Here is a 23,858-nt window from a genome sequence, read left to right as displayed (position 1 = left end):
TCCATTGATTCCTGTGTAGTCTACGTCTGTGACGTAGAGCACCAAAGGTTTGAAAAGGAGAGGAACTTTCAACGGTCTTTTTAAAATCAGAGCGAGAGTGAAGGAGTAAGGAATCTCAAAGAGAAGTGTTTTTTTTTCTCTACTGCTTGGGGAAAAGAGGCCAGACTGTGCAGGCGCGTGACATAGAGCGCCAAAGGTTTAAAAAAAAGACCACCATATACAGCGGGCTGCGCTGAGAGCGGGCAGCAGAGTGAGAGGGAGCAGAGTGGGATGGCTTTGGCTTAACAGGCTTCGATGTAAACAGGCAGAGGCGAAGGTAGGTTCCAAATTTCAGTCCTGGGTATGACTCTAAACTGCAACCGGTTTTGAGGCTCTGATTGTGACTTTCAGAGCTTTGGGGAAAGTGGAGTTACCCCTTAATCATTTATTGCTCCCAGGGCCGCCCTGACCCGGAACAGTAGCACCTTCCTGCTCAGGATATGAGCAAAGGCCAACGGCAGATCTGGCAGGTTCGGTAACTGAAGTTATGACGGAGAAAGTGGATGAGCTATAACCTCAAATGTCAACGGCTATAGTATAAGCGGATGAACATTTCGGAAGAGAAATGGCAGTTTCTTTAGTTCGCCCAATGGTAGGCAATAGCAAACCACCATTGCGATTTGTTAAGAAAGCCATGGTCAAACTTACAAAATGTATCACACAACAACAGCGTCAAGAGGATCTTCAAGACAACTCTGAAGATGTTTCGCTCGGTAGGCTTGATTCTGGCCAGCAGGGGATCCCCGACCATCGTCAAGCTACTGCTCATAAAATTAAAGTAACACAAAAGAAAATTATTGCCACTTGGAATGTAAGAACCCTATATCAAGCAGGGAGATTGGACAATGTGATAAATGAAATGGAAAGACTAAAGATTAACATCATGGGAATTAGCGAAGTTCATTGGATAGGTGCTGGAACATGTCAGATTAGAAATAAAACACTAGCTTATTCTTGTGGAACATCCCATACTAATGGAGTAGGAATTCTTATGGATGAAAACATGGCAAAAAGTGTTTTAGGACATTGGGGAATATCAGAAAGAATGCTCCTTGTTAGATTCAGAGGACAACCATTTGATTTAGCAATTATACAGGTATATGCACCAACAACAGATGGAACAAATGAAGATATAGATACATTCTATGAAGAGCTTAAACAAGCAAAGAATGAATGCAAATCTCAAGATGTTGTTACTGTCATGGGAGATCTAAATGCTAAAGTAGGACAAGGTGCTGATGGAAATACCATAGGAAAATTTGGACTAGTGGAAAGAAATGAAAGAGGTGAGAAATGGATAGAATGGTGCAAGATGAATAATCAGGTCATTATGAATACCTACTTTTAAAACCATCCAAGATGCTTGTGACCTGGAAAAGTCCAGGTGATAACACTAGAAATCAAATTGACTTTATTACTATAAACCAAAGATTTAGAAACTCAGTGACTCAAGCAAAACATATCCAGGTGCAGACTGTAATAGTGACCATAACCCAGTAGTATGTCATGTAAAAGTAAAACTTAATAAACTAAAGAAGCAAATACCTGAACAATCCCTTGATGACTTGCAATTAATTAAAGAAGACAACTTATGACAAAAATTTACAATTGAAGTAAGGAATAGATTTCAAAGTCTAGAAATAGAACCTGTTGGAGATGATAGCAATCATGTAGAAATGAAATTTAACTCTCTAAAGGATGCCTTGGTAGAATCAGCAGTCAGTGATTCCTAAAAAAGAAAAAAGCACAAAGAATAAATGGACGACAGATGAAATCAAAAATTTAATGGAAGAAAGGAGACTGAAGAAAGCAAATCCTATAGAATATAAGTCCTTTGATAAAAAAGTTAAAAGCTTATGTCAAAAAGCCAAAGAAGAATAGTTAAACCAGGAATGTGAGCAAATAGAAAGAATCCCTATTACTGATCCAAAAAGGTTACATCAACAAATCAAGAATATCACTGGTAAAAAGCTCCTCTGTTCTTCAGGTGGATGTTTGAAAGCAAAGGATGGTACCATTTATCATGAAAAAAGATGAGATTATGAACAGATGGACTGAGTATATTCAGGAATTGTTTGAAGACGATCGAGGTGAAAAACTAGAAATTAAGAAAAACATTGAAGGTCCAAGTATTTTAAAATCTGAAGTTCGTAATGCAATAAATAAGATGAAGAAAGAAAAGACAGCAGGTCCTGATGAATTAGTAATAGAACAAATTATTGCCCTTGAAGATTATGGAATTGAAAAACTTACTAATTTAATCAATGACATTTATGAGACTGGAATAATACCAGAAGAAATGAAAAAAATCAGTATTTATCACTCTTCCTAAGAAAGCTGGAGCAATAGAATGTGAATTACATAGGACCGTAAGTTTAATGAGTCATATCACCAAGATACTTCTAAGAATTTTGATGACAAGAGCTAAAAGTAAGATACAAGCTGAAATAGGTAAAGAACAATGTGGTTTTGTGAAAGACAAAGGTACAGGAAACACAATATTGATGTTAAGGATACTATCAGAACGAGCTATTCAAGTGCAAAAAGATTTGTTTGTTTTATCGATTACACAAAAGCATTTGATAAAGTGAAGCACAATAAGTTGTTTGGAATATTACTGAAAACTCTAGATCAAGATTCGAAAGTCCTCCGCCTAATCAGAAATCTGTACTGGGAACAAACTGCCTCTGTAAGAATAGATGGAGAAGTGAGTCAGTTTACGAAAATCAAGAGAGGCATTGGACAAGGGTGTGTTTTCTCCCCTGGTTTATTTAATGTGCTCAGTGAAACAATATTACAAAAAATAAGAGACATCTTGGGAATCAAAGTTGGCAGTGAAAACATTAATAATTTCAGATATACAGATGACACTGTGTTAATTGCAAGTACGGAGGAAGAACTACAAAACTTAATTGATATAATTGTTGAAGAAAGTGCAAAAATGGGTCTATCTATCAATTGCAAAAAGACAGAATGTATGGTGATATCCAAAAAGAAGGAGAATCCTATCTGCAGGCTGAGAACAAATGGGGAAGACATAAAACAAGTAAAGAACTTTTGCTACTTAGGAAGCTGGGTGACATCAGATGACAGGTGCAACTTGGACATCAAAAGAAGAATAGGGATGGCAAAAGACACCTTTACGAGAATGAAGAGTATATTGGCCAATACTAAACTAGGCATGACAACCCGCCTCAGAGTACTGAAATGTTATGTTTATCCAGTTATGTTGTTATATGGCTCAGAATGTTGGACAATATCTAGTAACATGAGGAAACGAATTGTAGCAGCAGAAATATGGTTTTTGAAGAGGATGCAAAGAATATCATGGACGAACCGAATATCTAATGAGGATGTCATGAACAGAGCAAACACAGAAAGAGAAATAATGTATGAGATCATGAAAAGGCAATGTAACTTCATTGGACATGTGATTAGGAAAGAGGAGTTAGAATGCATGGTAATTATGGGAAAGATTGAAGGGAAGAAAGCAAGAGGAAGACAAAGACAAATAATGATGGAGGCAGCAGCCAGAGAACTGGAAATGAATACCAGTGAATTGATCTACTTGACCCAAAACAGGAGTGTGTGGGCCATGGCAGTCAAAGCTCAAACTGGGCATGGGACCTGATGATGATGATGATGATGTAGTCCATTTATTTTTGTCTGCCCGACATGCTGTTTGTATGTGCCCTACTTTGTTGCATTTTCTGAAAGTTTCACATTTAAATCTGCATTGGTTTGGTGTATGTGAGCCCCTGCCAAAATGGTAACACAGTTTGTTTGACCAGGTGGCCTCCATTTAATGCTGCAATTTTGTTAACACGTACATTCATTCTTGATTGCATCTCTGAAGTTTCCATTGAAACAGTAATTTTAACTGCTGTTTAAAATATAAGCTGTGCTTCAGTTAGGAACTGTTTTTGAATGCTCTCTTGTAAGATTTGACAAATAAATTATCTCTCAGTACATCATTAAGCTGATCACTGGACTGACAATGCTCAGACAACTTCTTCAATTCAGCTGCGTATGTTGAAATTGACTCTTCTTTTTGATTCTACTTATGACATCAAAAGCATTCTGCAATCAACAATGGCTTCAGTTCTAAATGTTCCTGCATTACTTTGACAATATCAGCAAAGCTCATTTCTGCTGGTTTAGAACAGTAAAGCTTCGAAGCAGACTATCTGCTTTTAAACCCAATGCACTGAGCAAAATTGGTACTTGTTTCTCATTGGCCATTTCATTTGCTTCAAGATACTGTTCAATTTGCTTTGTATATAAAATCCAGTTTTCTGTTATGTAATCAAATGTGTCTATCTTTCCGATGTAGCCAGCCATTTGTGCTCTTTTGTTTTGTGATTGTTATCACCCAGTACTCAGTGACTATGAACCCTGAATTCTGTTTACTGCCTTTTTTAAAACTCGACTGTCTCTGCACGTGCTGCACGTTTTTCACTCACTATTCTTCACTGTACTCCTCTTTGAACTCAAGCATCTCACTGCACTTCAACATATTAGTAGCTGTATCAGGTTCATTTTTAAAATACCTTGTTCACTAGTGTTATGTTTTGTAACTTCAGAACATTAAACTAATACAAAGGAAGACACAGGAGTCCGAAATGATTGCAAGGGACAAAATTGGTCCTCTGGAAAATCAGATTGGTAATCCATACAGAGGGGGATGTGTTTACTGTCCTGGGGCAAGTTAGGGTGGACAAGGGCTGACAAGGTGTTCCCTTGGACCCTACAGGAGGCAAGTGCAGACATTACAGAGGCCCTAGCAGAGATATTTAAATCATCCTTAAACGATCTGTGAGGTACCGAGGATAGCCAATGTTGTTCCACTGTGCAAGAAAAGCTCCAAACATAAACCAGGAAATTATAGGCCAGTGAGTCTGACATCAGTAGTAGGAAAGTTTTTGGAAGGTTTTCTAAGGGACTGGATATATGAGTATTTGGATAGGCAGGGACTGATTAGGGATAGCCAGCATGGCTTTGTGTGTGGTAGGTCATGTCTAACCAACCTTGTAGAGATTTTCAAGGAAGTTACTAGGAAAGTTGATGAAGGCTAAGCAGTGGATGTGAATTTTCTGAGGGTCTGTGCCTCCATCACTTCCTCAGGAAGTATGTTCCATATTATAACCACCTTCTATGTAAAGAAATTCTTTGTCAGATGCCCTCTAAGCCTATTGCTGCCTAGTTCCATCTATGTCCTTTAGTTTTAAATAAGAAGTTTGTGTGGCTTTGGAACTCTTTTCTTCAAAGGACAATGGAAGCAAAGTCTGAGGGGAGGGAGATGAAGTTTTAAAAAGATGGCTCATCACAATCTTCTCCAAGGTATCTCGAGGTGCCATTATGTTAACCAAAAGGCCCACAGCCCACAAACTAATACCTGAAATAGTATAAAAGCTGGGGAGTAATATTGGACTGGGCAGTTGTTTCTACTATTAGCTATGAACCCATTGAATTGCTAACTTCTGTGTTGCAGCTTCCTAGGATGTATCACAGATGGGATACATAGCACACAAAAGACTGACATGTCCTCTTTCTTTTCGTATTTTCAGAGAATTGGAAGATGATCCTTTCTTCACTGATATCTACCTAGGGAGCAGATACCCAGCGTCAGACTGGCTTGTTGCACCAGCAGCATCACAGGCAGCTGCAAAGACTAATGGAAAACCAGAGGTCAACAGGATAGTACACAGGTGAGTGTTGTATCTCATCTTGTCTGCTTTCAATGTGTTAATGTTTTCAGCAGGGAAACACTCTGTCACAGTTTCCTGCTCTCAAGCTGAGTTCCGACGGACTGGAAAATTGCAAATGCCACTCTGGTCTTTAAGAAGGAAGGGAGGCAGAGAAAGGAAATTATAGACCAGTTAGACTGACTTCAGTGGTTGGGAAAATGCTGGAGTCCATTGTTAAGAATGAAGTTTTGGGGTACTTGGAGACACATGACAAAATAGGCCAAAGTCAGCATAGTTTCCTAAAGAGGAAATCTTACCTGACTGATCTGTTGGAATTCTTTGAGGTACTGCTAACAGGCAAGATAGACAAAGGAAAATCAGTGGGTGTTGTTTACTTGGATTTTCAGAAGGCCTTTAACAAGATAAGAGCCCATGGTATTACAGGAAAGACACTAGCATGGATAGATCATTGGCTGACTAGCAGGAGACGAGGAATGAAAATAAAGGAGGCCTTTTCTGGTTGGCTGCCAGTGAATAGTGGTGTCTTGCAGGAGTCAGTCTCGGGGCTGCTTCTTTTGTTATATGTCAATGATTTGGAAGACAAATTGATGGCTGTGTGGCCAAGTTTGTGAATTGATGGAAGGGCAGGTGATGTGGAGGAAGCAGGGAGTCTGTAGAAGGGCTTATACAGATTGGAAAAATGGGCAAAAAGTGGCAAATGGAATATAGTGTCGGGTCATTGTAATGAAAAATTATTTTAAGCTTCATTATGTGTTCTTTTCTTATTCAGCTCAGGGTATTTGCATATGCATCCACAAATGAAAGTCTTTTCATACATATTAAACCATAAGCAAATACTTTATTACAGGTACAGAAAGAAAAACAATTGTCTACAGTAGTTGCAAGTATGAAATCAAAATAATACTTGTCATTCACTAATGTAACACACAAAAAATGCTGGAAGAACTCAGCAGGTCAGGTAGCATCTATGGAGAAGAGTAAACTGTGCCGACATCGACTTCTTACTCCTTTCCATCGATGCTGTCTGACCTACTGAGTTCCTCCAGCGTTTTGTGTGTGTTGTTTTGGATTTCCAGCATCTGCAGACTTTCTCATGTCTGTGATCTCTGCAATGTCAGAGGAGAGCCACAGATCCAACAATCTGTCTCGCAGCCTGATCTCCCTCTCTCCGGAATGCTAACTCTGGATCGATGTACTGTTTTGGGTCCAGTTTAACATGGCACTGGTGAAGCACAGCGACTACTTGCAGGTAGCAAACAAAACAAAAAAAAGCCATAAATTACTGTATTAATCTCACTTTTTCTCTGATACGTTCATTGCAATCAGTAGCCTGTAACTTCCCTTTCAGAGTTGAGCTTTTGAACTGCCTGTACAACTTGGCATTTTTGACACATGAACTGAAGGTGCTGGACAGTTGCGGCAGTGGGACCCGAGCCCAGAAGCGAGGATAGACTTGAGGTTTGATCGATTTAAGTGTGGGCTGAATTGGAGTGACTGGGTCAGGGCCCGAGCCCAAGGGCATATTGAAATGGCAGAGCTCAGGTTCGAAATCAATGGAGAACTGGAGGTTTGGACGATTTAAACACTGTTCCAGATCGAAAAGGTCATGGAGACGAGGCACGGGTTGGTTCGAACTTGCTGTTCTGTGAGGTTTACTCATCTCTGCGCTGAACTGGGGTTGTGTCTTACAATTAATGGACTCCTGAATTGACTGCAGTGATAACAGGCTTTGAGACTGTGGACTCACCTTCATGAGTTTCAGTTCTGAATGCTGTTTGCTTGCTTTTATTGTTTGCACGATTTTTTTTACTGCACACTGGGTGTTTGTGAAAGCCCTGGATAGAGTGGATGTGGAGAGGATATTCCCTATAGTGGGCGAGTCTAGGGCTAGGGGGCACAGTTTCAGGATAGAAGGACATTGTTTTAGAACAAAGATTACCAAAGGTTTGTGAATCTGCATAATTCATTGCCACAGATGGCTGTGGAGGCAAAGTCATTGGGTATATTTAAGGCAAGAGGTTAATGGGTTCATGATTAGACAGAGTATCAAAGGTTACAGGGAAAAGGCAGGAGAATGGGGTTGAGAGGGATGATAAATCAGTCATGATGGAATGGCGGAGCAGACTCAGTGGGTCAAATGACCTTATTCTGCTCCTATATCTTATTACCGTATATGGGATGTGATTCACATTGTGCAGTCCAGCCTACTGCACTGGCTGTACATTCTCTGTGTGTTTGTGCCTCATTTTAGCTATCATACAACAAACTCCTGTGCACTAATCTATGATGAATAACACTTTCATTGCCTATTTTGAGATATGTTGATAAGTTTTAAGATGGAAATACTGTATTTTAAAAGATTTTGACAATAATGTGTATATCATAACTATTTTCTCTCTTCTGTTTTTACTTATTATTGTCTTTATACTGACTTTATAGTGTATCTGCTTATTTTGAGAGTTTAAAACAGATGATATTAGAAAAAGTTCAAAGTTGAAAGCAAATTTATTATCAAAGTCCATTAAAGGCATCTGTTAGTCTTGCGAGACCATGGATCTGCGCCTGGAAAGTCTTCACTCTCCAGGGCGCAGGCCTGGGTAAGGTTGTATGGAAGACTGACAGTTGCCCATACTGCAAGTCTCCCCTCTCCACGACACCGATGTTGTCCAAGGGAAGGGCATTAGGACCCATACAGCTTGGCACCAGTGTCACCGCAGAGCAATGTGTGATTAATTGCCTTGCTCAAGGACACAACACGCTGCCTCAGCTGGGGCTTGAACTCACGACCTTCAGATCGCTAGTTGAATGCCTTAACCACTTGGCCACGTGCCCACATAGTCCATATAAGTCACCATCTACTGTACAACACTGAGATTCATTTTCTTGTGGGCATACTCAAATCATTGGCAAACTTGAATATAGCATTGGAGCTGTGCTTTGCCTCACAGTCATAAGTATAAAGTGAGTAGAGCAGGAGGCTAAGCACACAGCTCTGTGGTGGACCTGTGCTTATGGAGATTGTGGAGGAGATGGTGTTGGCAATCTGAACTGACTGGGGTCTGCAAGTGAGGCAACCGGGGATCCAGTTGTATAAGGAGGTATTGAGGCTAAGCTAATTGAGCTTATGGAATAGCTTTGAGGGAATGATGGTATTGAATGCTGAGTTGTAGTTGACAAAGAGCATCCTGATGTATGTATCTTTTCTGCCCAGATGTTCCAGGGTTGAGTGAAGAGCCAGTGAGATGGGATCTGCTGTGGACTTGTTGCTCTGGTAGGCAAATTGGAGCAGATCCAAGTCGCTTCTCAGGCAGCAGTTCATATGTTTCATCACCAACCTTTCAAAAGAGTTCATCTCTGTGGATGTATCTGCTACTAGATAATAGTCATTGAGACAGGTCACTACATTCTTCTTAAGCACCAATATATTTGAAGCCTGCTTGAAGCAGGTGGGTACCTCAGAATACTGAAGTGAGATCTCAGTGAACACTCCAGCCATTTAATCAGTACAGGTCTTTAGTATTGGCCAGGTACCTCATCTGGTCCACTTGCTTTTCGTGGATTCACCCTCCTGAAGGCTGCTTGCACATTGGCCTCAAGATTGAAATCACAGGATCATCGGGGGCTGCGGGAGCTCAAGATGGTTCCTCCATGTTTTAACGGTCAAAGGGAAAATAGAAGGCATTGGGCGCATCTGGAAGTGAAGGCTTGCTGTTGCCTGTGGTGCTTGACTTAACTTTATAAGAGGGTGATAATATTCAAGTCCTGCCATAACTGTCGAGCATGCTTAGTTGATTGGAGTTTAGTCTGGAATTGCCACTTTGCCCCTGAGAAGGCTTTCCAGACATCGTACTTGAACCTCTTGTAACTTTCTTGGTCTTCTGTACCTCCTTCCCACCAGTAACAATGAGAAGAGGGCATGTCCTTGGTGGGGGTGGGGGGTCCTTAATGATGGACCCTGCCTTCCTGAGGCACTGCTCCTTGAAGATGTCTTGGATGCTACAGAGGCAAGTACCCATGATGGAGCTGACTGATTTTACAAGATTCTGCAACATATTTTGATCTTATTTATCAGCCCCCGCCCCCATAGAGCCAGACGTAATGCTCTCCATGGTACATTTGTAGAAGTTTTTGAGCGTTTTCGTTGACAAGCCAAATCTCCTCAAACTCCAATGAAATACAGGCACGGTCTTTCCTTCATGGTGTATTCATTCAGATCCACAGCTGAGTCCTTGAACATGGCCTGGTCCACCGACTGGAAGCAATCCCATCGCAGCTCCTCTGCCTCCCACGACCATCTCTTTGTTGTCCTAACTTCTGGAACTTTGCAGATAGGAGAAGGTCAGCTGAGTGATCCAATTTACCGTAAAGTGGTCATGGAACAGTAGGCATTCCTTATCTTAGTATAACAGTGTGTTGAAACTTATGGTGCTACAGGTTATATGCTGATGGTAATTGGGCAGGGTTTTCTTCAACCAGACTTGGTTGAAATCCCCAGCTATGATTTGAAGTGCATCGAGATGGACTGTTTCTTGTCTGGAGATGGTGTCATGCAGTATCATGCAGGCCTTTTCCAGATCAGCAGTTTGGTCCATTCTGTAAATTGAGAAGCCGTCAGGTCTAATCACTGTATCTTGGAGTGCTGGGAGCAAGCCACGTCTCATTCAGACATAGAACACAACAATTTCTCATTTCCCTTTGATGCATCAATCTTGTCCTCAGGTTCTCAGTTTTGTTCTCCAGCAACTGCATTGTTTGCTAACAAGATGCTGGGTAGTGTGGGCCTCATCCCTCTGCATTTCAGCCTGGCTTGGAATTCCAACCCCTCTTTCTGCCTCACTTCCACTGGGGTGATAATCCTCTTAGAGACAAAGTACCTGCTTGGTCCACCAAGTCCTTCATAAGATCGTGAAATCTGTGTATTATTAAGCTGATCATTAAATACATTGTTTAAAGGGAAATTGCATTCTGGAAATTGAAGTGAGGGTAATTTAATGTCATTATAATTGAGCCATGATGTGTACAAACTGGATGCTGTATTTCTAATATTCTAAAGTTTAAGTGTACTTCATTGGCTGTGGAGTGTTCTGTGTTCCTGAAAGATAAGTGGAAAATGCTGAGTAACTACAAATCTCATTTTCATTTACAAAGCTTTAGTTTCTGTGTGTCTGTGTTCCAGCTTTCTTTGTCTTGTTCCTGATGAAGTAAGAACATCACATCTTGTGACAGGATCTGGCTATGACACTTATCTCGTGGATGCTCATCAGCTGGTACGACAACTTTCCAAATTTTTTGAGGTCTGATTGTGTTTCCTGTACGCCTGACCCAAAGTTAAATATTGGATATGGCCAAACATGATATGGGGTTACTAACCCTCCTAATGGCTGATGCAGTAGTCCTATTGCACAGAAACACGATCTATGAAATACTGTGTCCATGTCACTGTTCACTACCCATCTACATTAGTCCATAGTCTTCCGTGTCTTGACAAGTATGTGTCTAGATACATGCTGTGGGAGTACCTGCCTCTGTCTCCACTGCCTTCATCCGGCTGGAAGTCTTCCCCATTTCCTTAGTCTCCACATCTTTCTCCACAATGAAACTGAAGAGAAATATTCATTAAAAATCTCACCCCTTGGTTCCACACACAAACAGCCATGCAAATCTTTAAGGGGACCTATTCTCTCCGTAGCTACCCTTTTACTCTCAATGTAACTATAGAATCTCTTGGCATTTTGCCTACCTTACCTGCCAGATCCTTCCTTAAGAAAAAAAGATCTTCCCATCCTCTTGTGCCCTCCTAATTTCTCTCTTAAGTGAACTGCAGTCATCAAGAGATTTCCTAGTTGCCAGTTGTTTATGCACAGAGTATGCCTCCCCTTTTTCTTAATAGAGCCTCAATATTTCTCATTAGCTAGAGTTCTCAAAACCTGCCAGCCCAGCCCTTCACCCTACTAGGAACATGCTGGCCCTGAACTCCTACATCACACATGGAAAAAGGTGCTGCAAACACTCAACCTCTGCAAGAACTCGCATAGATGTTCCAAAGTTCGCTCTGCCCCAGTTCAGGGCCAGTTGTATCCTTTCCCATAACCATTTTGAAATTAATTGAGCTATGGACAGTAAACCCACATGCTTGCTAACGGACACTTGCTGTAGCTCATTTCTCAGGACGAGGTCCAGTGTTCACCATCTCTAGTAGTTCCATCCATGTATTGATAAAGGAATCTTTCTTGGACACGTTTAATAGTAATTTACACTCCATCCAAGCCCTTTGTACTATTGCGGGCCTAGTCAATGTTAGGGAAGTTAAAATCTCCCTTTTATACTGTCCTGGTATGTTTGTAATCTGTCTACATATCTGCTGCTCCAGTTCCTGTTGACTTCTGCAGGATCTATAATGAGTCCCACCAGAGTGACAATCTTCTTTCTTTTTCTAAGTTGCACCAATATGACCTCAATGGATGATCCCCCAAGAATATCCTCTCTAAGGACCTTTGTATCTTCTTTCAGCAAGAATGCAACTCCCCCCTCCTATTTTAGCTGCCTCTGTGTTGCCCCCACCCCCCATAGCACCTTTACCTGGAATCTGCCTCCATTACTGCCCTTGGTAACACATTCTGAGTTTTGACAAAGAACCACCAACACGAAGCATTGATCATTTCTCTCCCCACAGATGCTGCCCAGCTTGATGTGTTTTCATTTTCCGTTTTTATTCTCTTCACTCCTTGTGCTTAAAGAAAAGTTTTTCTCAGCTTAGTATCTGGTTGCCGGAATCACAGTTAATTATTGATGTCTTTGAGTTGCCTAAAACATACTGTATATCAGTATACGGAGGCAGACTGAACGCCACACTAACCCTGTGCAATGTCCCACTGACCCAGTCTGTACAAGTGCTGTACCCCATGACTCCACCTGTGACTGGCCCCAGTCATTCATGCCCTTCACCAACTGTGCCATGACCAGCAGACCAGGCTGGGGTCTTGACATGCCGCACAGATCAGACTCCAGCAGTGTCCTGTTACTCAGATTAATGCTCCACTGTCTGTGCCTTGGCCCTGGTTCCACCTGTGTTCAACCCCTGATTCAGCCTCACCTCACCATGGGCCCAGGCTTCCCTAACACTGCCATTCAGACTCATGCCAAAGCCACAAAAAAACAGCTTCATCCTGAGCTGTGTCCATGAGTTGGAGGCCTGTGGCCCTTGGACCAGGCAACTGGAGGGAGTGCTATAGCCCAGTCCCATCTGCCTGCTTCCAGAAATTGAGGATCCACCGTGCCCTACCTGTACTTCCATGTTTCCTACTGTTCTGTCTACCCTCTCCAGTCGCACACCCACACTGCCTCCTCCCACTGTCCCTACCTTCTCCCCACGTCGCACACATCCCCCACTGTCCTTCGGCCCTCCATCATCCCACTCCTCCCAACCACCATCATACACCCTCTCCCTCGTCCAACATTCCTCCATCATGTCACAACCCCCACCCACGATCTAACATCTTCTCCCCCATTCCACACACCCCCCATTGTGTCAGATCACCCACACCCTCTTCCCCTGTGCCTCGACCCCCACATACCATTCCACAACCTCCCCATCCCACACTCACCCCAACTGTACCACACCCTCTTCCCCCTCCTATGCCCTCTCTCTCACCCCCCATACCACACACTCCTCCTCACCCCGTCCCACAGACCCCCATCATGCCCCATACTCCCCACCATAGTATACCCTTACCCCGTACCACACTTACCCCCATAACGTTTCCCGAATCCCATACACCACACACTCTCAGTTTCACACCCTTTACCCCCCCATTCCACACCCACTCCCTGTCTCACTGTCTCACACCCTTCCACTGTCCCACTCACTACCATCCCACATTACCCCAGCACTGTGCCACCCCATCTCCCCTCTCTCCCTACTGTGGCCCATTGCCCAGGGCAAAATAGGCTACATTGATGTGTGCTCTGCAGTTCCAGGGGTGCTGGGCCAATGTCAGAGGCTGGAAGTGGCCAGCTGACTACCATTCCTCGACAAGCCATTCGCCTGTGGTATTTTATGAAGGAGACTTCCTGAAGATGCTGTTCGACAGGATGACGCAGATCTTGCACCAGGTAATTTACAACAGAATGGAAAGGACAGCATGGCACTGGTTGTCATTTCTTCCTGGAGAGAGGGAGCACAGTCAGTCATGGCTCAATGCAGGAGTGCTCCCAACTCTGAATCACACGTCCATGGATCCAGGTCCCATTCTGACACTTCAGCTGAGGTAGTGCTAGACTACCAGGACATGGGGTCTGAGACTTGCAGTACCTTTGGAGGACAGTACTGCAGAGTTATTAAACTGACAGAATTGGGTTCCATAGCATTAGTATTAGGAATGCTGCATCTCTGTAGTAGTCATTTTCCAGCAGACTCCATTTTCCTTCAGTGGGTGTCAGAAACCCTCCAGCACCATTTAGGTGGAGTGCTCCCCAGTGTCTTCGCCAAAGTCTGTATTTAAACCAGGCCATCGTCTTATTGCTGTCATTGGGGAACTTGACTGCTGCTTTTTCTACAATTATAACAGTGCTAACTGTTCACAGGCAATGTATTAGCACTGACTGCTAATGAGAGAGTGATTGAGGGCTGACCATGGATGTTGTGTCCTAGCTGTCCAGATACACAAGCCTTGGCAGTATGACATGAGGAGCAGGCTGTGCCCAAGTAGCAACCCCCTCCACACATCTGATGAACCCAGAGGAATGGCAGAGACCGATACAGTTTGGCACCAGCAGCGTTGCAGGAGTTGCCAGTCAGCATTGAACTCAATGTAGGCCTGCCTCAGGGACTCCAGCTCCAGATTTTTCCCTCAGGGTTTACTCCCAAAGCCTTCCCCATCAGCAGGTATAGGTGCAAGGCAGCGGAGGTTTTAGATCAGAGTTTTCCTTCTAGATGAGCCTCTGACAACCAAGCCCAGCTCCTGGCCTTCACGTGTGGTTTAGTTACTCAGCCTGGCAGAACTGTTTCTACTGATAGGAGAAGGGACGAAGGCAGGTTACGTGTGCCTTAAAAGCAGGCGCTTTGGACAGAGGGGGCTCATCAGCCACGGTTGGCTCATGAGAAAGAGAAGGAATAAATAGATCACTCTGAGATTGATTCATGGAGTGCTGTCTTGGGCGGTGGCGATTTACAATCAATATCAATGATTGAAGGTAACGTGTTTATATTTTGCTAACATTACAAAATTGATGAGAATGAAACAGAGATATAAATCGGGAGCACAAGTAAGTATTCTCCATGCATCTGTGTGAGTACAGTGCACCAAAAGGAAGTTGCCACAATCCAGGATAAAGCAGCCCACTTGATTGGTATTCATACACCCAATACTCCTTGCAACAAAGGTCAGTAGGCCACTTATGTTCCACTTGTGCAGATCTGTTAGACATTATGTAGTCCCAATTCATTTAAATTATTTTTGCACTTTCATTCTCCTTCTTAAAGTGCATAATTGTTTTTCTCCTTCCTTCGAGCATAACACAGTATAGCTCAGGAACAGGTGCATTCTTGCATTCTCTTGTCAGTTTAGTGTCATCTGCAAATTTGAAAATGTTACAAAAATGTTATATTGCATTGGTTCCTCCAGTTCATTGACGTATATTGTGAATAACTGGGCTGAACACTGATGCTGTGGCATCTGGGAAAGAGCCATTTAATCCCACTGCTCCTGTCAGTCAAACAATTCCAAAACTATGTCATTCTTGAGGACTTTCATTAACTTAAGTGGGTTCTTATCAAAAGAGATGGATAAAACATTCTGGTCTGTCCTGTGGGGCTGACATCCCATAAATAAAAATACTTGATGGATTAGGGAAGTTGGCAGATGGAGCATGATGTAGGGAAGTGGGATTCACGGACAGATAACATGTTGTACACACAGTGAGCTGTAGGACGCTCTAGTTTTGACTGGGGAGGTAAATTATAAGCAGGGTTCGAGAGCTTGAGATTAAGGAAGACAGAGAGGTCATGGAAAGCATTGGATGGAGCCTTAATGGTAGTGACTAGTAAATAATCCTGAACTGAACGTTCTGTGATGAGGGTGAAATGCTTAGCAAGCTTGTACTGAATGCTTCTTGCTTTTCTACTTAAATAGGAATTCTTGATTGTATTGAAGATTACATCCTAATAATTTTCATTTCAGCCTTATGACCTGAATTTGCAGATAACGTCTGTGATTTCAAAAGTTGCACTCTTCCCTCATCCTCACCTCCATGAGTATTTGCTGGACCCGTTTATTAACCTGGTTCCCGGCTGCAGGTCTCTCTTCTCTATCATCGTCCGAGTGAGTATTTGCATTACATAAATTGAATGAAAGGTCAATATCAGGAAGGGCTAAGTAACTGGACTACAGAACAGGAATAGCCGCGAGTGAATGGATAGAGGATTAATGAAAATATTCTGATAGGTTGAATGTCGAATCGATTTTAATGCTGCAGTGGAAACAAGAGCAAGGGCCTTCTAAATATGGCCATAAATAGCTTCTGAACTTGGCTTCAGTTTATAAAGAATCAAGGAGAGCTATAATAATTTGCAAAGTCCTTATGCATGAACGGGCAGCCTGTTGCCTCTAGTACCAGGCTGATAACGGAAGCAAAGTGGCAAGGTCAGAATTTGCTTTTTTCTAGTTGTCAAAATAAACATTATTGTAAAATTGCCTCTGGAAATCTTGTCCTAACACTGTTTCTGGGTCTGGCCCATGGGAGTCTGGTCCCAACCAACAGTGCTGATTTTTCATAGCCCTTGAAGTGGTTTGATTGCAGTAGATGCTCACTGTGGAATGGTCATGGCCTGAGAATGACCTGGTAAAAGCACTCAAGGAGAGTTCATTAAACTCTTTCCTAATCAGTCTCGTATTCACTCCCCACTTCTCAGGTAATTGGTGACCTCATGCAGAAGATACAGAGAATCCCACAGTTTGATAACAAATTACTTCTCCTCAGAAGGCAGCTGATGGGATTAGAACCTGAAGACATGTAAGTTGACTAGTCATTCGACGTTTAGTTATATTAAGCCTTGTTAAAGCAGGTTTACTGTTCATTCTTTGTAGAACAGTAAGATGGTGGAGGAGTTAGTGGAACAACAATTTCAGAGAGATCAAATTTTAACATTGGTTGGGCATTTAAGTTCAGTATCAAAATTAAACTACTGAATATTTTAAAATGTTAATTCCTATGGAGTAAGCAGTTTGCTCCCTTATATCACTGTAGACTCACTGACACAAGTGATTTCTGATTTCTGAAGTACCCAGGATGTATATCAGTCAAAGGTCGGATAGTGCTAGACAATAACTGCTGGGTTTGAGGGTGACATCAGATCCATTCACTGCAGGAGATTCAATCTTCTTCGGCTTCCCTACGGCACTTCCTATCATAAATAGGGATGGTCACACAATATTCAAGTTCATTTTAGTTCAAAGTACATTTATTATCAAAATATGTATATATTATACAACCTTGAGATTTGTCTGCTTACGGGCAGCCACACCGCTCGTCTCTTCATTGTTTGCGGTGTTAGTTTACCACAGAAAAAGAGTTATTTATAAAGTATTTAGTTGTATTTCTTTCTTTATGAACCACGAATAACTTGTCACCCATCTTCAGTAGCACCATCATAAACCAGAAGTTTAAACCTTAAATCTTAAACCACAAATGAGTCAGGCCATGATTGTGTGCAAAGGTTAGGCAAGAACTGATAGATGGTGAGTACAGTTCGTGCTGCCTGACGATCTACAACAAGAGAGAGAGTGCAACCACCTATCTTTACCGTACAATGCCATTACTCTCGCCGAGCCCCCTTCCCCCGACCACTGATGCACCACGAAACGGGCCCTACAGCTCGCTCATCCATGCCGATCAAGTTGCCTCTATGGGCTAGTCTGTTTGCTTGTGTTTAGCCCACATCCTCCTAAATCTTTTTGATTCAAGTACCTGTCCAAGTGTCTTTTAGACATTGTAATTGTACCCACCTCTATCACTTCCACTGACAGCTCATTCCACATATCCACTAGCCTCTCAGACCCCTTTAAATTTTTCCCTCTCACCTTAAACCTATGCCCTTTAGTAAACCCCAACACTTGGAAAAATACTGTGACCATTCACATTATCAACACCCCTCACATGTCTTTTTATACCTGTAAAAGGTCACCCCTCAGCCACTTAGCTCCAGGGTAAAAAAAAAACAGCTTATCCAATCTCTCCTTATAACGTGAGTCCCCAAGTCCCAGCAACGTCCTTGTGAATGTTCTACACCCTTTCTATCTTAATGACTTCCTTCCTTCCTATAGCTGGTAACCAAAACTGCACACAATGTTCTGAGCGTGGTTCCACCATTGTCTTGTGACAATGCTACAATTCTTGCCCTGACCAATGAAGGCAAGCACGCCAGATGCCTTCTTCACCAGCCAGTCTGCCTGTATCAGCATTTTCAGGGAACTATTCCTGCAGATTTCTCTGTGCTGCAACACTCTGCTGGGACTTGCCACTTACTGTACAAGTCGTGCCCTGGTTTAACTAACCAAAATGCATCACCTGAGAATTGGAGTCGGAGTTATGTCATGTGAAATGTGTTGCATTGCAGCAGCAATACAGTGCAGATTTTTAAAAATGCAATAAATTACAAATAATGCAATAAAAATGAACAGTAAGGTAGGTCTCCCTGGATTCATGGACTGTTCAGAAATCTGATGGCAGAGGGGAAGAAGCGTTTCCAAATCATTAAGTGTGGGGCTTACCCCCCCCCCAAACCAGTGGTAGTATCAGGAAGGCATGTCCCACATGGTGAGGGTCCTTGGTGATTAATGCTGCCTTCTTAAGGCACTGCATCATGAAGGTGTTCTCGGTGGGCAGGGTTGTGCCCATGATGGAACTGGCTGAGTCTGCAGCCTCCTATCCTGTGCGTTGGAGTGTCCATACCAAGTGGTGATGCAATCAGTTAGAGTGCTCTCCACCACACATATGTAGAAATTGGTGATACTCCTGACGAAGTAGGTTTGCCTTCATCATCATTGCATCAATGTATCAGGCCTAGGAACTTGAAGCTGCTCATCCTTTCCACAGTGAGGACAGACGAGGGTTCGCCCAACTTCTACAATCAGTTCCTTGGTCTTGCTGACATTGAGTGTGAGGTTGTTGTTGTGACATCATCCAACGAGTCAATCAATCTCACTCCTGCATGTCTCCTTGCTGCCGCCTGAAATTCTACCAGCCACAGTGGTGTCGGCCACACATCATGAGTATAGAGAGTAGGACAGTGGGCACGCATCCTTTGTTGTCTGTCAGCAAGGAGATAATGTTATTACCGATCTGTACTGATTGTGGTCTCCCAATAAGTTATTTGAAGGTACAAAGGGTTGTAAAGAGGATCACTTTATGAAGCATGGTGATTACTACTTAGGAATGATGCTGTTGAACGCCAGGGTGTAATCAATAAACAGCAGCTTGGGTTTGTGGACCGTTTTGTAGTTGTTTAGATGCTCCAAAATAGACAGCCAGAAAAACTGCATCCCCTGTAGACCTGTTGGGGCAGTAGGCAAATCGCAACAGCTTGCTCAGACAGGAGCTAATTCTGCCAAAACCAACCTCTCGATGTACTTCGTTACAGTAGATAGGAGTGCTACCAGGCAAGATCACCCTTCACGGGCTTTGTATTCATACAAGTTAAATTCCATTTGCCATTCCTTGGCCCACTTGATCTCTACAATTTCCTTATGTTCATTGCTCTGAGTCCCTTAGAAAAGTACAGCACAGAAACAGGCCCTTCAGCCCATCTAATCCATGCTGAAACCATTTAAACTGCCTACTGCCTTTGACCTTCACCAGGACCATAGCCCTACCAGCCATGTACCTATCATAACTTCACTTAAATGTTGAAATCAAGCTTGCATGCACCACTTGTGCTGGCAGCTCATTCCATACTTTCACCACCCTCTGAGTGAAGAAGTTTCCCCTCATGTTTCCCTTAAATATTTCACCTTTCACCCATAACCTTTGGTTATAGTCCCACACAATCTCAGTGGAAAAAGCCTGCTTGCATTTACCCTATCTATACCCCTCATAAGTTTGTATATCTCTATCAAATCTCCTCTCAATCTTCTACTTTCTAAGGAATTAACTGATTCAATTGTTCCTTATAACTCAGGTCCTCTACTCCTAGCAACATCCTTGTTAAATTTCTTTGTACTCTTTCAACCTTATTTACATCTTCCCTGTAGGTAGGTAACACAAACTGCACACACTACTCCAAATGTTGATAGGCAGCATTTGTAAGCTTAAAATGAGAGCGCAGGAATTTGAAACTGTACTTGATTTTAAATTCAGATATTAACTCAATATTGGTGTTTGTGAACATTTTGCAGGTTGGATCATGCAATGTTACTAAAAGGAGTGATTGTCCTAGAGGAATTCTGCAAGGAGCTGGCTGCAATATCATTTGTTAAAACGTCAACAGAACCTGACTAAACCGAGATAGGTTGGGATTGTGGACACGATTGAACTATGTTACCGAATGAAGTGCATCTGTTTCCTCTTCGCCACAGTATGGACCTTCCGTCCACTAGGATTTGCATTGAGCAGTTGGACTTCTTGTCACTGTGCTTTTTAATTCTTCTTTGTCCTGAGATAAATATCCTGAACTTAGCTTGCACCTATGAGTGGGTGAGCTGTATCGTGCTGGGAATAAGGACTTGTTACTCAACTTTCATCAGTGGAACTCAATTTGCACCAAGACCAAATGTTGGTCTCCTGAATGATGCTCATCACAACACTCACTCCCTAAACATCTCTTCTCAGTTTTTCCCATCCTTTCTTTACTCCCCTCCCCTTTCTGGATTTTAATTGTACATTGTTATTAACTGACAATGTGCCCTGACTCAGAACGCACAAACTATAAGATTATATAAAATAATCTGAGTGAAATGTTTCAACATTTCCAAATTGTCTGAGAATATATAAATGCAAGTCTTATTTGTCTTTAAAAATGAATTAATTACACTGGACAGCAAATTTTTTCCGAAGTGTTGCTTCCTCATTTTTTTTGTGGTTATGTGGCTTCAAGCTGAGCTCAGATATAATTTCAGCCTACTTGTATCACGTAGGAATTTGGAGGAACAAGAAATTAATTTTTATTGAATATAATGTGTTTATTGCTGAAGTTTTGCCATAGTTCTACTAAGTTAACAATGTTTCGATGATGATTTTCCTTTGTAGTCAGTGGCTTCTGGCTTAAGTGTCCAACAATAATTATCCAGCACTGGTGGATTCCAGTTGCCCTGATACTGTTTCTCCATGACCACAATGTCACCATGCTCACCACTGACAGTGCCAAGATTTTCAGGGAAGAAGTCTAAATGGGAATGCAGAAGATGAATCTTTAGTGACATGTTGCACTTCATGGTTTTGTATGCTTAAAGCATGTTGACATAGCTTGGTGCTGTGTAGTTGCCAAGAAACTTTTCAACAAATTCCTTGAATGCTTTCCACGGAATTTTCTCTAGTCCCACTAGAAGTTCTTCGAATTGCCTGTCGTTGATGACCTGTTTGATTGGTAGTACAACAAAAATGCCTTTCTTACTATTGGCATCTGTTATTCTGGGAAACATCTATCTCAAATATTGAAATCTTTCACCTTCCATGTTCATCACTTTCACAAAATTTTTCATAAGCCCCTATTTTATATGAAGAGGAGTCAAAAATATCTTTGCTGGGTCTACAAGTGGCTTGTGTGCCACAGTTTTCTGCCCTGCTTACAAAGTGGCCAATCTTTTTAAATGTAGTGAGATTCTTTAGTACGACTGTCCTATTTGCAAATGAAGCAACAGTACTTGGTGTATCTGAGCAGCATTTCCAGGAACAGCACTACTGTTTTCAGATCACCAGACATTCCAGTTGTAGTTGCTAAATTGTATGTGTAGGAACCAGTTGTAGTTGCTATATTGCATGTCAAGGAACCAACTAGAGAGCAGGCCATTCTAGATTGGGTATTAAGCAATGAGGAAGGGTTAATTAGCAATCTTATGGTGAGAGGCCCCTTGGGTAAGAGTGACCACAATATGGTGGAATTCTTCATTAAGATGGAGAGTGACATAGTTAATTCAGAAACAAAGGTTCTGAACTTAAAGAAGGGTAACTTTGAAGGTATGAGACGTGAATTAGCTAAGATAGACTGGCAAATAATACTTAAAGGGTTGACGGTGGATCTGCAATGGCAAGCATTTAAAGATCGCATGGATGAACTACAACAATTGTTCATCCCAGTCTGGCAAAAGAATAAATCAGGGAAGGTAGTGCACCCGTGGCTGACAAGGGAAATTAGAGATAGTATCAATTCCAAAGAAGAAACATACAAATTAGCCAGAAAAAGTGGCTCACCTGAGGACTGGGAGAAATTCAGAGTCCAGCAGAGGAGGACAAAGGGCTTAATTAGGAAAGGGAAAAGAGATTATGAGAGAAAACTGACAGGGAACATAAAAACTGACTGTAAAGCTTTTTTATAGATATGTGAAAAGAAAAAAAGATTGGTTAAGACAAATGTCGGTCCCTTACAGATAGAAACAGGTGAATTGATTACGGGGAACAAAGACATGGCAGAACAATTGAATAACTACTTTGGTTCTGTCTTCACTAAGGAGGACATAAATAATCTTCTGGAAATAGGGGACAGAGGGTCTAGTAAGATGGAGGAACTGAGCGAAATACATGTTAGTAGGGAAGTGGTGTTAGGTAAATTGAAGGGATTGAACGCAGATAAATCCCCAGGGCCAGATGGTCTGCATCCCAGAGTGCTTAAGGAAGTAGCCCAAGAAATAGTGGATGCATTAGTGATAATTTTTCAAAACTCTTTAGATTCTGGACTAGTTCCTGAGGATCGGAGGGTGGCTAATGTAACCCTGCTTTTTAAAAAAGGAGGGAGAGAGAAACTGGGGAATTATAGACCGGTTAGCCTAACATCGGTGATGGGGAAAATGCTAGAGTCAGTTATCAAAGATGTGATAACAGCACATTTGGAAAGCAGTGAGATCATCGGACAAAGTCAGCATGGATTTGTGGAAGGAAAATTATGTCGGACGAATCTCATAGAATTTTTTGAGGATGTAACTAGTAGAGTGGATAGGGGAGAACCAGTGGATGTGGTATATTTGGATTTTTAAAAGGCTTTTGACAAGGTCCCACACAGGAGATCAGTGTGCAAACTTAAAGCACGCGGTATTGGGGGTATGGTATTGATGTGGATAGAGAATTGGTTGGCAGACAGGAAGCAAAGAGTGGGAATAAACGGGACCTTTTCAGAATGGCAGGCAGTGACAAGTGGGGTACCGCAACGCTCAGTGCTGGGACCCCAGTTGTTTACAATATATATTAATGACTTAGACGAGGGAATTAAATGCAGTATCTCCAAGTTTGCGGATGACACGAAGCTGGGCGGCAGTGTTAGCTGTGAGGAGGATGTTAAGAGGATGCAGGGTGACTTGGATAGGTTAGGTGAGTGGGCAAATTCATGGCAGATGCATTTTAATGTGGATAAATGTGAGGTTATCCACTTTGGTGGCAAAAACAGGAAAACAGATTATTATCTGAATGGTGGCCGATTAGGAAAAGGGGAGGTGCAACGAGACCTGGGTGTCATTATACACCAGTCATTGAAAGTGGGCATGCAGGTACAGCAGGCGGTGAAAAAGGCGAATGGTATGCTGGCATTTATAGCGAGAGGATTCGAGTACAGGAGCAGGGAGGTACTACTGCAGTTGTACAAGGCCTTAGTGAGACCACACCTGGAGTATTGTGTGCAGTTTTGGTCCCCTAATCTGAGGAAAGACATTCTTGCCCTAGAGGGAGTACAAAGAGGGTTCACCAGATTGATTCCTGGGATGGCAGGACTTTCATATAATGAAAGACTGGATCGGCTAGGCTTATACTCGTTGGAATTTAGAAGATTGAGGGGGGATCTGATTGAAACGTATAAAATCCTAAAGGGATTGGACAGGCTACTTGCAGGAAGTTTGTTCCCAATGTTGGGGAAGTCCAGAACAAGGGGTCACAGTTTGAGGATAAAGGGGAAGCCTTTTAGGACCAAGATGAGGA

At 42.3% G+C, this 23,858-nt stretch overlaps 2 protein-coding genes across 3 annotated transcripts in view; one reads left to right on the top strand and one right to left on the bottom strand.

The window, feature by feature from the left end:
- The window catches only part of LOC134350923 (FHF complex subunit HOOK interacting protein 2A-like), a 70,150-nt gene extending 49,363 nt beyond the window's left edge, over positions 1–20,787 (top strand). The window contains exons 11-16 of one of the 2 annotated variants that reach the window (XM_063056766.1): positions 5,607–5,747; positions 10,924–11,014; positions 13,719–13,859; positions 15,926–16,066; positions 16,657–16,757; positions 20,138–20,787. In XM_063056766.1, the coding sequence (XP_062912836.1) occupies positions 5,607–5,747; positions 10,924–11,014; positions 13,719–13,859; positions 15,926–16,066; positions 16,657–16,757; positions 20,138–20,240 (718 nt within the window). In that variant the 3' untranslated portion in view covers positions 20,241–20,787. The remainder of the gene's footprint in view (positions 1–5,606; positions 5,748–10,923; positions 11,015–13,718; positions 13,860–15,925; positions 16,067–16,656; positions 16,758–20,137) is intronic. The other variant, XM_063056765.1, reaches the window with a different exon arrangement.
- Positions 20,788–21,173: 386 nt separating this feature from the next.
- The window catches only part of brf2 (BRF2 RNA polymerase III transcription initiation factor subunit), a 47,640-nt gene continuing 44,955 nt past the window's right edge, over positions 21,174–23,858 (bottom strand). Inside the window, exon 6 of the transcript XR_010019029.1 lies at positions 21,174–21,313. The gene's annotated coding sequence lies outside the window, so the exon portion shown is untranslated. The remainder of the gene's footprint in view (positions 21,314–23,858) is intronic.

Source organism: Mobula hypostoma, chromosome 8 (assembly GCF_963921235.1).
Source record: "Mobula hypostoma chromosome 8, sMobHyp1.1, whole genome shotgun sequence".
NCBI classification, from domain to species: domain Eukaryota; kingdom Metazoa; phylum Chordata; class Chondrichthyes; order Myliobatiformes; family Myliobatidae; genus Mobula; species Mobula hypostoma.
This window is presented reverse-complemented; position numbering and strand designations above follow the sequence as displayed.